The sequence below is a fragment of the Salvia miltiorrhiza genome, chromosome 2 (assembly GCF_028751815.1).
Source record: "Salvia miltiorrhiza cultivar Shanhuang (shh) chromosome 2, IMPLAD_Smil_shh, whole genome shotgun sequence".
Classification (NCBI taxonomy): Eukaryota; Viridiplantae; Streptophyta; class Magnoliopsida; order Lamiales; family Lamiaceae; genus Salvia; species Salvia miltiorrhiza.
The window spans coordinates 49,342,658-49,357,601 of NC_080388.1; the positions used below are offsets into that span (position 1 = coordinate 49,342,658).

Sequence of the window (14,944 nt, forward strand, 5' to 3'; positions counted from 1 at the left end):
ATGGCACGAAATTTGTTCCAAACTATTTTGAATTATGTGGAATCTATGTCGGATGTTATATTGCTATATTTAAGTATTGGGTTATTAGCGCCTAAATACACCAACTTTGGGGTTAGTTTGGTTTTGCACATGAACTTTAAAAGGTGTAAAAAAATACATGAACTTTAATGTTGTAGCAATTTTATCACAAATTCAAATATTAGATATTTGAACTCCATAAAAATCTTACGATTTACAAGTTTAGAGATGTCTTATACGATATCTTTTACAAATGTCTTATACGATGTCATAAATTCATTTTTTTCTCAAATTAAAGATGACGTGGCAAGTCGAAATATCGACGTGTATTCAGCGGATGTTTTAAAAAAAATACATCATATAGGACATGTGTAAAAGATATCGTATAAGACATCTCTAAATCCATAAATCGTAAGATTTTTATAGAGTTTGAATATCTAATATTTGAATTTGTGATAAAATTGCAACAACATTAAAGTTCATGTATTTTTTTACATCTTTCAAAGTTCATATGCAAAACCAAACTACCCCCAAAGTTGGTGTATTTAAGAGCCAATAACCCTTAAGTATTTGATGGTGTTATGAAATATCATATTCGGAATTGATTTTCTGTTGCAATTATATTTTAAAATACCATATTGAGTTAGATATTTTGAGAATACACTGCCTCTTTTCGATGAAGATGTCCAAATAAACTGGTTGCCAATGAGATAAAATCCTTTGGTCTCAATTTCATGTGTGAAATTTATATGATTAAATCCTTTGGTCTCAATTGATTATACCCTATTTTCTTCTCACTTGTACATTTCAAAGCACATTAATGCTAAAATAGGATTTGCTCAACTACCTAATTATTCGTTGCCATTAAGAAACCCCTCTCCAAATATACCTATATTCTTCCATAAATAGCATGCTACTCCGTCTTCCCCATCCCACAGAAAGTTTTTGCAGACGAAAAAGAAGATGATTTTCGAAGATATTCCCGACCAAGCTTGGTTCTTCTATGGGGGCGAATGGAAGAAACATATGGATTCGATGATGCTGCGGCGGATCTTCGAGATTGAAAGGGAAACGGGCTCCATACGTAAGCTTCTTTCTATAACATCATATTTTCCATGACAATGTTGGTGAATTGTTGCTCTTTAATACCTTATGCTTACTCATTTTCCTTTTCACGAGATTCAGCCGGATGGGGTGTCAATAACACACATGCAATACTTACTGTAACCGCCGAACTCAATGATGAGTTTAGCAAAGATTTCACAACTGTTGACATCAAAGAGAGACTGAAAACGTTGGAGGGCCGATTCAACACCTGGATCAATCTAATGAATAGGCCAGACACTCATTGGGATCGACCGTCGAATCGCATCATTGCGCTCGATGAAGTGTGGGATCAAATATTTATGGTGTGTCACCTCGATGTGGCATTTTTTTTTTGTTGTTATCTGACAGATATATATACATTTGTTCACCATTTTCTGTGATTTCAAACTGACACAATATTGTATACTACGCGCAGGAGAATGTGTGGGCGCAAGCTTATTACTACAGTGGTGAGCCGGAGTACTACAAAATGTGTTCTTTATTTGGACCGAAAAGAATCAAGCGTGAACCAAGCTGTGAAGTGAAACCAAGCTGTGAAGTGATCAATATCAGCTCCTCAGTGCGAACAATAGTTATCTCCGATGATGATGATGTCACTTATCCAGATGCGAAAGAACCGTAGCCTGTTTCCCGCAAACTCTTTCCCGAAGATGACGATTCTGGATTCAACCCCAAACCTCCTGCCCATACTAGACTTGGGCACATGTTTTTGAGTTGGCCTTCACTCGAACCGAACAAGATGTTCCCACCACGCAAGCCATTACCTAGGCTGCTCGCTACGGCTGCCAGCCCCGATGGTCCTGCCGATGACAGCTCTTGCGCAAGCTCAAGCCCATTCAAATAGATTGGGCTTTAAAAACAATCAGCTTTTGTATCCTTTGCCACCAACTATGCTGTCAAATTTTCAATGTTCTTGTGGCCTTTTTTGTTCTTAAGAAACCTCAAGTTTGTTGTTAATGAATCTTTTTCAAATGGATATGACCATTTGAATTTATTATATTTGAGTTTATGTTATAAATTATTTGCTCGTACCAATGATAAAAAATTAAAGAAAAACATAACACAGAAATGTGAATTACTAAATTGATAGAAAAAGAAACATACCAATAGAAATCCAACAGCAGAAACAATGTCACACTTGTTCCAACACCAAGAATAAATGGCATGAAAAGGAAAAACAACATTGACCCAAGGTCAGCAACTATTAACTACTAGATAGATAAATGCATTCAAAGTCTATGCAAGTTCATCAAAATAGAATCGACTGCACCAAGTTTAAAATGTGCCAAGTCTTTACCAAAAACCTTCAAAACACTACCATCATAAATCACTTGAACCTCCCCTCGAGGAAACGCCTCGCACTTCAAAAGATATCCTAATCTTTATGAACAGTGTTTGCAGATATGAAGATTTACAGTGTTTGGGGGTATAAATAATATCGAGAATTCGCGAATTTGGAGACGCTTCGCATTCTCGGCGGGAGTTTGCTGAAGGACACGCTTGGTAATAACAAAAAATGCAGGGGATAATATGGGCATATCATTTTATAGGCGTGCAATTACCAAATCATATCAAACGCTGCGCATGCCATAACACTAGGTTTAATGATGTATATCAAACACACGGCCCATTTACCGTAGCAGCCGAATTTGTATTACTTTACATTGGGTTACGTTAAGTGGGCTTAAACCAACAAACAAATCAAACACGGCCTAAGAATGTTAATTTGATTAGTGATTCACTCATCAATCATCACTAATCTAATATTATTACTAAGAATTCAAGATTCTTAGTAAGAATCTTATAATTATAACTTAAGAATGTTAATTCAAGATTCACTCATCACTCATCACTAATCTAAGATAATATTCATAGTAAGAATTCAAGATTCTTACTAGATTGATAAAATACTTATGGTGTATAAACTAGATTGATTAAAAAAAATTGAAAATTAATAAATAAATATTTTTCCGACATAAAAATAAGAACGGAAACGAGCCCAATCCGTAATTAACAACATTTTTTGTATATCATCTCGACATATTCTAAGGTTATGAATATATATGATATTGTATATTGAAGTAGACTTTAAATGAATTAATAGATACTATATATATATCAATAATACGAGTGTTCTGTACTGATGACCATTCGAAAAGAACTTCAAGGTTAAGCGTGCTTGACTTAGAGCACAACTAAGATGGGTGACCAACTGAAAAGTTCGTCTAAATTATGCTATACTAAATTATGTTATACTGTATAAATACGAAAATAAATTATGAATATAAAATAAAATAAATAAATAAATAAAATAAAATAAAAAATAAATTAAAAAATATTACCGAGGGCAAAATGTCGTTGGTAATTAGCGACGACATATTGCCCTCGGTACTACCTTGGCTAACTCCGGCGTGTGCGCCACCGCCGTCCGGTGGAAATTACCGACGACGGTGGCGCCGCCGCTAATTAGCAACGACATTTGCCGTCGGTAATTTTTCGGCAACTCTCCGCCGTTCAACGGTGAAAATGCCGGCGGCAGCGTCGTTAATTGCCGGCGGCGGCCGATCGCCGTCGGTAATAGCGTTACCGACGAGCCGATTAGCGATGACAAGTTGCCGGCGGCGCCGCCGTCGGTAACATTTTTCACCGGCGGTCGTGCCTTATTATCGACGACATTCTGTCGTCGGTAATCGTGCGTTTTTTTGTAGTGCCCTCTGTCTCGCTATTCATGTCTCATTACTTTTCAGCACGGAGATTAAGGAGAAGCAAATTAGGTGAATAAATAGTGTGGTCCACATGTTTAAGTTTGTGATTAAGGAATAACTAATTATTTCTATTTTATCAATATCAAAAAAGACTTATTTTTTTATTAATTCAATTTTTAATAATCTGTAATTAAATTAATCATTTCCTAAAATTCGAAATATACCAAAAAATGAAACTTATAAAAACTGATCACAAACTTAAAGCTACCAAAAAAACACAAATCTGCCAGCATTCTTCGAGTAAGCATAAAACTGAAATCTGCCAAAAAAAACTAAAGAAAATGGCGCAACAATTCAAGAGTAAATTGGAAGAGCAATTTTCATAGTAATTTTCAGAATTTTCAAATTTTCCACATTTTTTTTCTAAGTTCAGAAACTACATCCCTTTATAAATAGGGTAGAAACTACAACATTCAAAACCTACACAACTCCTAAAATAAAAAAAAAAAAGCTCCAAGATGCCTAGAAGGAAAGATCTTTCTTCCTTTGAGAGAGTTGTCACCATCCAATCCCTTCTTGAAGGAAGCAAAAGTGGAAAACCTGATAGAGGCAAGATAACTGCTGCGGTGCAAAAGTGGAGCTGTTCGCAATGAACGATTAGTCAACTTTGGGCAGCTGCAAAAAAACAAAGTGAAAGTGGTGAGGTAATTAGTTCTTTGAGTAAGAAAATGTTAAGACCAAGGAGAAAACTTGTAGAATTTGATTTACATTTGATTGCTAGCTTAGATTTGTCAAAAAGATCTACTATTAGAAGGCTAGCATGTGGGATTAAATGCAGTAAAAGCACTGTAGGCAGGTGGATAAAATATGGACTGATCAGGGCTCATTCAAATGCGATAAAATCCGATCTTACAGCTCCAAACAAGTTGCTTAGGCTACGATTTTCCTTAGAAGCTCTAGAATATGACATGATTCTTAGGAGTTTGACATTTAAAAGCATGCACAACACAATACACATTGATGAGAAATGGTTCTATATCACAAAAAGTGCACAAAGGTTCTATTTGACTCCTGAAGAGATAGAACCTCACAGGACATGCAAGAAAAAGAAGCTCATCACCAATGTGATGTTCATGTGTGATGTATGTAGGCCAGTTTTTGGGGTTGATGGTAGCCGCTTGTTTGATGGAAAAATTGAAAATTTTCCATTCACTGAATTGGTGCCAACCAAAAGAAACAGTAAGAATAGGGCTGCAGGTACAATGGAATGGAAACCAATTCAAAGCATCACCAAACAAGTAGTGAAAGATTGCCTAATCAACCAGGTACATAGGGTGAATGAAATATGCTCTAAATGTAACAATAGCATGTACCAAGTTCAATTCATTTCAGCATATGCTTAGTTAATGCAATGTCTTGCTCAATGTATGGATTTTTTTTTAAATGACAGTGTTTATGCATGTGTTTCAAAGTCTGAATACTTTTTTTTTTAATTCAGATTGTTCCTGCTATTAAAGCAAAGTGGCCAGCAAATGCTAGCAAAACCATCTATATACAGCAAGATAATGTTAGGCCTCACATTCAAGACTCAGACCCAGATTTTAGGGCAATAGCTTCAGCAGATGGCTTTGACATTCATTTGGTGCATCAACCACCAAACTCCCCAGATACAAACATCAATGATCTAGGGTGTTTTAGGGCAATACAGAGCCTACAAACTGAATTAGTTTGTACAAATATGGATGATCTAGTGAATGTTGTCATTAATTCATGTAATGAGTTAAGCCCAAACACTTTGAATAAAGTGTTTTTAAGCATGCAAAGTTGTATGGTTGAAATTCTGAAAGTTAAAGGGAGGAATAGCTACAAGATTCCTCATTTATGGAATGATGCATTAATTAGGCAGGATATGCTTCCCTTGAATCTCCAAGTTCTAAGTGAACTTGTTAGGGAGTGCATATCCTACCTAATTGGCAATGGAGCATTGTCAATTAATGATACACTAATGAAGGAATTGGGAGTGCATGCAGGATGCACAGATGAAATTGAGATGATGGTGCGTCATCTTCAACTTCAAGGAATTGAAGTAATGTGAAGAAGAATGATCCATTTTGAAAATGCAGACCTTTGAAGAAGAAGGAAATATTTTGAAAATGAAGATGTGGTCAAGAAGTACATTTTGTAAAAGTTTGAATGTTTTTGTAAATGCAGAAAATGTTAAGGAATGCAGAAAATGTTAAGAAGTATATTTTGTAAAGGTTGCATTTTGTAAAGCTGTGATTAAGGTTACATTATGAATGAAGGAATGCCGAAAATGTTAAGGTTACATTTTGTAAAGCTGTGATTAAGGTTACATTATGAATGAATGCAAAAACTCTAACAACAGCCAACCAATAACACCAACAAACAACAGCCAACCAACAACTCAAACAACCCAATCAAACTTGAACTATGTAAACCAAATCATAAGAACAGGGGAACAATCAAGAATCAGGGATCTTTCATCTCATTTTCAGTAAATTCAATCATAGTTCTAAAATACAACAAGGACATAACATATGAGCATTAATTCATCATTTCAGACCACATAAACACACATACCACATAGTACAAACACTGCAAAACTCACATCCAACAGCCTAAACCAAACCATAAGAACAAGGGATCGACAACAGCCAATACCAGAATAGAGATTAGGGTAGATCTCACCAAAAAATAGGCAGAAAGCAGGACCTTCAACATCTTCAACTCGTCGTCCCTCATTTCGCTGTGTTGCAAATTTTCCTCACAAAGAAAAAAAGAATCAGAGTAAGAATTAGGGTTTGAAGACGAAACCAGTTCTTCACCGGAGTTCATCACAACAGAGGGCTAGAGGGCATCAATGGCCGTTTACCTTCTTGGGCTAAAGCCCGGCGAACCCGATCTCTGCATCCATCTTCAATCGCCAACATTTCGATCCAAACCTCCAACTCAGCCATCCATTCGAAATCATATTTATCTCCGTAGGATTTCGACATCTATTCGGTCAAATCCCTCAGAAAATAGATGGAGAGTATTATTCGACGAAAGACGAAAGAGAAAGAGAGAGGGCTTCAGATTACAGATGGATCTACATCACATGGATTATTTGGGAATGGGTGATGGTGGAAGTAGAAAAGGTGAGAGATGAATGCAGAGGGGCGGCGACTTACACCCAAGAAAGGCGACGAGAGGCGGAGAGGCAAAGAATGAACGCAGAGGGGCGGAAGCTTCTCGAGAGAGAAGCCTTTAGGGTTTTCTGGGGCGGCGGAACCGAGAATCAGAATAGAGGGTAAATGAATTAGGGGGCTGAAATTCGAAAATAATTAAGGGTTTATTAGTGTTACAATTAGTGAGTTAATTTTTTTAAGTATGCCCTTATTATTGCCTAAAATAAAAAAGAGTCATTATCGGTGGGACAACCCGAAAAGGAATATGAGACATGAATAGCGGGACGGAGGGAATACTTTTTAGTTGAAACAATAACTACTACGATGTAATTTGATTTTATACTAGTATTTTTGAAAGAAAAAAAAAGGGGAAGCTTTTTTTTTTTAGAATATTTATTTTTATAGTATTAATATTCGCTCTATTTGTTTCTCCTTATTATGTCAACTCGTTTCTTCTGTCATTTAAACTTTCTTTTGTTGCATCAATTAATCATTTTATAAGTATTTAAAGCCGAGCATCACTTTATTAAGAAAATATGCAAGTTTAAATGAGTTTGAACTTTCTCTTAGTTCTTTGTCATAAATTAAATACAATAACTCTATATATAGCTACAAAAATATTTTAATCTATATTACATATTATAGCCATTTCTTCTCTCTTAATTCGATTAAACACATTTATTCATTCGAATGTCTTAATATTTTCACCATTCATGACCTGGTTCAATAATCTACAAGCTAACAAATCGAGATTCTGAGAAACACTTATGAGGAAACCTTTTCAGAGTTCTAATTAATTATGAGGAAATTTGAAGGGTGGGAGAAAATTTTGCTTCTCTTAAACTGCCCTAGTATACTCATCCGTGTAATAAATGGTCATCATTATAATTAAATGATATTATAATTAAATAAATATTAATATAAAGCAGAATTTATAATTATATAAAGCAAAAAAATTGCTCTTTTTTCTCTTCCTTCTTTTTATAACCTTTTTTTTTTTTATCAAAATCATATTATTTTGTTTAGAATTTTGAAAAAAGAAATTGCAACACAAACTTTAATTTAATATATGATATATAAAAAATAGATTTAAAATTAACAAATTATAAACATTTAAAAGTTCAAAATGAATTATACATATTTAGGGTAGCCATTCTACAGAAACAGAGCTTATACAGGAAATCAAAAACATTGAACATGACAGTTAATGCTGTTGAACGTACAAATAATTTGTTGAACTTTTGGGGGCGGGGTTCGATGGCTGTTCATGTTCAACAAAATTCCGCGTTGAACGTTGAACGAACAAACGTTGACCGTTAGATTAGATAAGATCAACGGCTAAGATTCCGTCTCCTTTCTCTGCCTATATTTACGTTTCTATAGAACTTTGCCCTATTTATATCTATGTATATATACATATACTAATTTATACTCCCTCCGTCAGCCAAGATTATGTAAAAATTACTATATCGGGTGTCTGCCAAGATTATGTCACTTTCCTTTTAAGGCAATGGTCCCACCATCCTCTTTAATATTTTATCCTTACTAACACTTTTTATTTACAAAAAACTCACCTCAAATTCAATCTCAACCACACATCTTTTATATAAGGTGGTGGAACCTTTTCTCCACTACATCATAATCATCACCAATTTTATTAAATCTTGTGCCCAAACAATTTTACATAATCTTGACGGACGGAGGGAGTCCTATGTATTTGTCCTCAATCTCCTCAAATAAAAAGTAAGAACCCATTAAAAACTTGTGTAGATCAAAAACCTTATTTCAATGGTCCGATTTGCAAAATTGGAGAATGCATTGCATTCTACTAGGGTTCCCAACTTTTGCTAATGGAGCCTCAATCTCATTGGGATTGATTTGGACAACAATTCACAAATTCACTGCATAAAAAAAACCCTATTCAAGAATAATTAGGATAAAAACTGTAAGGAAAAAATAAATAAAAAAGACGTAGCAAGTGATGAATATATTAACCAATCAGCAGTTTCTGCAGATTGTATGATCACATGATGCTACAATAAATAATGGTGATAGTCTACTTCACACAAACAATACAAACTTATCTCACTATATTCACCTGATTTTTATGTATAAGTGTAGTATCACTGACACAAAATTGATCAGCAGAATTCCAATCTGCACGGTGCAGATCGACCGATGTGGATTCCGATGGCGACGGCGAGATCCAGTTAAAGGGTGGAGCAGCAGAAATCCCCAACTATCTCCTGCTGTTGGGAGCCTTCACCTTGTTCAGGTTGGCCAATTCTTCAATGAGCTTCCGCTCTTCCCCACTTAGCCGTTTTGGAATCTCTACTTGCACTTTAACCAGTTGATCACCCCTCATATTGTTCTTGTTAAGAGACGGCACACCTTTTTTCGCCATAACAAGAGTCGTACCTGGTTGGGTGCCGGCTGGAATTTTGAGGTCGACTATCCCGTCTACTGTGGGCACTTTCACTGTGGTTCCTAAGATGGCGTCTGTGTAAGAAACCTTACACGTGTAGAGGATGTTGGTGTCATCTCGTTTCAGAACAGAATCTGCAAGAACTTCTATGAGAACGAAAAGATCCCCAGGTGGCCCCCCTCTCCGTCCAGCATTTCCTTCAGAGCGGACCCTCAGACGACTGCCAGAATCTACCCCGGCTGGAACTTTCAAGCTGATGCGCTTCGACTTCCTAACCCGGCCATCCCCACCACATGTATTGCAAGGAGTGGAATTTTCTCCAGTGCCACCACAGGTGGAACATGTCATAACCTGTTGAAAGACACCCAGAGGAGTCCTCGCTGAGGAGACGACTTGCCCTTGACCACCGCACGTGCTGCATTTAGATGCCTTTGTACCTGGTTTTGCCCCTGATCCATCACAGGTGCTGCAGGTCTCGAGACGAGTTATTTCAATCTCCTTCTCAACACCAAATACAGCTTCTTTGAAGTTTAATACCAGATTATAAACCTGGTCTTCACCCTCCGCGGCTCGGTTACGAGAGCCTCTTCCTCCCATGCCCATGCCACCCATACCGCCCATTCCCTCAAACAATGACTCAAATAGATCAAATGGGTTGCTGAAATCCTGTAGCAGCCGAAACAGATGTAAGCATACTTTTATGGAGAATAAAATGCGACTCGGGAGATCTTTTCCTATTCATCTACCATGACTTTAAGGCTCCTATTGAGGCAAAAAGACTTACTCCCATGCCAGCGCCAGCACCTTTAAGTCCTGCCTCCCCATACCTGTCGTATATAGAACGTTTCTCGTCATCCGACAAAACCTGTAATAACACATCGTCAATGAATTATCAAATTCTAGGAGCTAATTATAGCAAGCGCATTAGTCAGAAAAGTATACACAATTTTACAGTGATCAGATTATTCTACCTCGTAAGCATTGCTGATTTCCTTGAATTTATCTTCTGCTCCAGCTTCCCTGAAGTTATAATGAGATAGTTCAGCAATATAAATTACATGTACATTTCTTATGAATCGATTGACATCTATGATTCTGTTTGCAAGGTTTTTGCCAAATCTAATTTTAGCATAAGACAGCAAGTTATGAAAATAGTAATGAGAATTATGTGGAAAAAACAGTGATTTTCCCCCAACAATGATGGTACAAGCATGGAAGACGAATTATTGGTAGTCAAGCTCAACCATACACGTCTAATTAAGCAGCAACTAAACAAGGTTTGTATGTGAAGACACCAATTCATCTACAGTATTTCATCGTCTATGCTACCACATCCAGCTACTACATACATGTGAGGAAACAACAAAGCCGACCAGAAAAAGGAACTAACATGGTAAGATATTATGACTTACTTGTTCACGTCTGGATGGTAGTTCCTTGCCAGCTTTCGATATGCTGAAAACAAAATAATAATCAGAGGAATTGTATTCATATTATTAATCTGGAAATGCAACAATCACCAGAGATGTCCTTAGCGTAGAGGAATATGTACTAGGGTGTATGCGTTAATGTCAACAAGTGAAGTTTCAAGATCTTCAACCCATTGAGGACATCATAATAGAAGAATATCAAACGAGAACATAGAATGACATGTCAATCCAAAAATGCAAGGGTTAATTATAGTTATACTAAAATGGTGATAACATGTGAAACTCTCATCAACTAATCTAAGCCAGCTATGCGACGAAGTCAATGCTTGACAGGTATAAGAGAGGGTAAGACTTACCACTTTTGATCTCAGACTTGCTCGAATTTTTTGACACACCAAGCACAGAATAGTAATCCTGTGCATAAAAAGTAGTTAACATTTATTTCTAAACATTGAGAATCAGAGTCAAGGACAGAAGATCTGTTCATATTCGATTCCTGTATAGAGAGATATTCTGCCATAAATCTCTTGCAGAGCACTTGAAAGACCTTTACCTAAGAAGACAGACAGCTATATGAATCCATTTTATGTTCCTCTTGAACAAGTGTGCGTGTTCTTCTGTTTTGAAAATTGAGGGGGGGTGGGGGGGGGGGTCGCAGGCAATGGGTTTTCTATAACAACAGTCAACACCAAAAAAAATCTAATCATCTTACTCTCTCAGCTCTAACAATCAGCCTAGTTCCTCTTCTCTGACACCGATTATTGTATGGCCCTGAACTGAAAAGTGCATTCAAAGATTCTTGAGCATAAAAGGCTGAACTTTGTGATGCCACTGCCAGTGACCTATTCCTGCTTGATGTACTGCAAAAAAAAATAAAAGGTAATTCAATGAATGAATAAATTTTTTGGTTAAGTATATACGTAAAACCCTGAAAGTTAAAATACCATATAGATAACGTCAATTTCTGAGAGGAGGGAATACAGAGGAGGAGCCTTTATTATCTCTTTCCCAGATTCAAAATGAGAAGAATATATAATTAAATATGTGCAGACAAATATCCTTTCATACAAATGGGCAGTTACTAATATTGAAAAAACAACCAACTCATGGAACATGACAGGTGGAAATATTCAAGAACTAGGAACGAACATTTGAAACTAAAAGCAAAATAGAAAGTGAACCATATAACCAAAGTTCTGTAAACAGTCCAGGAAACCAATCCTGACACCAACACATGATGACAGATTGAAATTCGTTTTCAACACATCTAAAAATTGAAAAAGATGCTGGCATTCTAAATGGCCGTCACCTAGGCGGTGTAGGCGCTAGGTGGCCCCTGGCTGCCCCCTTTTCGCTCAGGCACCCATTCTACATGCCAGGCCTCCTCAGTGACCAAGACAGCTCCAGGTATGTGTGTGCGTGCGTTTTATTTTATCTTATAAATTAAAATTAACAACAATAAGAAATGGACGAACTAAGTCATTACAAAGGGATGAAAAATCCCTCAAAAAAGTGATGGCCTCATTGTATTTGTGCCTTAGTAAATTTTGTTTCAACCATACCACCAAAAATGACAGCATTTTATCTTCACCCCCCCCCCCCCCCAACAACACACGCATTACTTTGATTATGACTTTAGATATATATAATAAATATATGTTAATTCTTGAATTAAAAACAATAAAATAAAAAAGAAGCTATAACGCTAACTAGGTCAATATTATTCTCAAAGCTAATACCATAATAAATGATGCTGAACCATTGGATTAATTAAGTGAGTATATTCATTTTTTGGTGAATATTTATCTTAAAACACTGGGTTAAAATTAATTGGTACAGTTTAGTTACTCTGCATTTGTTTGCATATATCAAAACTATGAAGAGTCGGATCCAAAAAATATTGAATGTTAGTTCCAGTTCCGCTTAGGATTCTGGGCCTTGATTAAGACTGAAGACAACCTAACAATAAGAATGAAGAAATGGTAAAATTATTTGGTGGTTATAATCCTAAAGAAAATAATATACATTGTTATCCTGTCACGACATTCAGTTCATCAAATTAGTGGATCCCAGACCTACTTGGTCTTATTCAATTGTCACTCAGACCCTAGTTAGATGGTTCCCAAATTCCTTATTTGACAGAGGAGAAATCCATAATGTTTTAGTAACACTCATTTACTGCTGTATACATATAAGATGGCAATCACTATTGATATCACCTATTTGGACAGTATGATCTAGAGAATCTGCAGGAAACGTGTTATACTTATTACAAAGGGGCCCACTTAGACAGAGCAATGACTTGGGTAGAAACGATGTAGATTTGGATTTAGTGGAAATTAGCGAGATAATTGATTCCCATTCAGGAATAATGAGTTCAAAGAATACATCTGTCCATTTGAAACCACATCTTCATTGAGTTCATCTTCTGTAATGTATACAATGCTAACCAATCATAAACATATCCGAGCGCTTCTCTGTACTTAATAAAAGAGATATCTTTTCTTCCGAAATCATTAATAAGCATGAAAAACCATTTCTCCGAGTTTATACTAGGTGAAGCTTACATTTAGATTTAAGCCATACTTGGATCCTAAAATTAAATATGATTTGTTCGCACCAAATAATTATGTCAAGATTGCAACAAATATTTATCATGAAACTACAAAAATACGCCCCCTAGCACAGCAACAAATAACAAACAAAAAGTCACTAGAAACTGTAATTGCAAAGCTAAACATCACCGAATAAGCCACTAACAAAGTGTAACATGCAAAAAAGAAAAGAAAAGATGCAAGGCGTCACAAATTCAAGCCACGCAAAAGAAAGATCAAGATGGTCCAAAACAAGCAAATTGCGAACATTTCAAAAAAATTAGTCTCGGAAAAAATAAAAATAAAACCTTACCAATTCGGGGATGCCAATAATCTATTGGTAGTAGAGGGTCTTAGTATGCACTGAGGCTGAACTCCCCACCGGGTCAGCCATGTATTTCCACAAGGTATGATTGTCATCCAGTCACCTGCATATTCAAAGCATAAGACGCCAATTTTGTCAAATATCAGAATACGCATTCAAGAATTATGGAATCCACTGATTACCTAAGAAGCATGTAGCTCAATCATGAATTTATGATAAAACGTCGGTTCTTTAAAATTTCAAGTAAAAAATGATTGGAAAATAAAATAAGGTTCAAACTTGAGCGGGTATGCATCAGTTTTATTAATCTGTAGCAACGACACTTGACAAGTTTCTGTACAATTTCAAAAATAATTATGTTTTTGCAGCTGCACTGTATGTATGAAAAACTCATGCCAACATTTCCGGCTTCCCATCATTCAATTGAAGATAAATTAGTGGCACTGAGTGTGTGCGTGCTGGGTGAGAGACTGTGTTTAAAAGTGTAAAATCTCGAAAAGAGGCTAACAGTTATAATTCCTAAGTAGCAGCTTACCGTCCAAAAATGGTGGCCGGTGGTGAAATTGGAGCCTGAAGCTAATAAGAGGTCGGGGACAACCAGAGAGGGAGAGAGAGGCTATAAGGCGCTGTGCAATTTGCACAGGCCTATTTTACTTCTAGAAACGTACTTGTAACTATACAAAAAAAAAAACAAAAACGTTTTAGGGCTTAAGAATTTAACTAAAACGTTTGGCTTAAATGGTGCGTTTAGCTTTAGCCAACTAAAATGGATTCTTAAGCCCTAACTTAATAAAGAGTAGATCATTGTTGATATTTTGTAACCCAAACGTTTTAGTTGATATTCGAATTTAACATAGTTTTTTTAATAATGGAAATTGGTTAATAAATGGTGATTAAATTTTTTTATGGTAAATTTGTTGGAATTTGTGAAAAAACAATTTTATATTTGAAATATACGTTTCGAGCAATAAATTTAATATATTTAATTATTCATTTCTAAGTTGAAATGAATGAATAAATTTTTTTTTGGGTCAAATGAATGAATAATTAATACACAAATTTTAGTGCTTGAGAATGTAGGAAATAAAGTATGTGGAATCAGTCGTGCTTTTAGATATATGATTCCACATTAAAAAAATTGAGAAGTTCAAA

At 35.9% G+C, this 14,944-nt stretch overlaps 2 protein-coding genes across 2 annotated transcripts; one reads left to right on the top strand and one right to left on the bottom strand.

Moving 5' to 3' along the window:
- Positions 1–4,348: 4,348 nt before the first annotated feature.
- On the top strand, positions 4,349–5,925 carry LOC131009654 (uncharacterized). Its single transcript, XM_057937066.1, has 3 exons — positions 4,349–4,472; positions 4,617–5,155; positions 5,329–5,925. Exons 1-3 carry the CDS (start codon positions 4,349–4,351, stop codon positions 5,923–5,925), a joined length of 1,260 nt encoding a protein of 419 aa, XP_057793049.1.
- Positions 5,926–8,975: 3,050 nt separating this feature from the next.
- On the bottom strand, positions 8,976–14,487 carry LOC131011930 (chaperone protein dnaJ A7A, chloroplastic-like). The gene is made up of 8 exons (XM_057939830.1): positions 14,328–14,487; positions 13,781–13,895; positions 11,586–11,733; positions 11,230–11,287; positions 10,856–10,898; positions 10,415–10,463; positions 10,228–10,308; positions 8,976–10,109 (listed from the first exon to the last, which is right to left on the bottom strand). Exons 2-8 carry the CDS (start codon positions 13,885–13,887, stop codon positions 9,258–9,260), a joined length of 1,338 nt encoding a protein of 445 aa, XP_057795813.1. The 5' UTR covers positions 13,888–13,895; positions 14,328–14,487; the 3' UTR covers positions 8,976–9,257.
- Between the last annotated feature and the right edge of the window lie 457 nt (positions 14,488–14,944).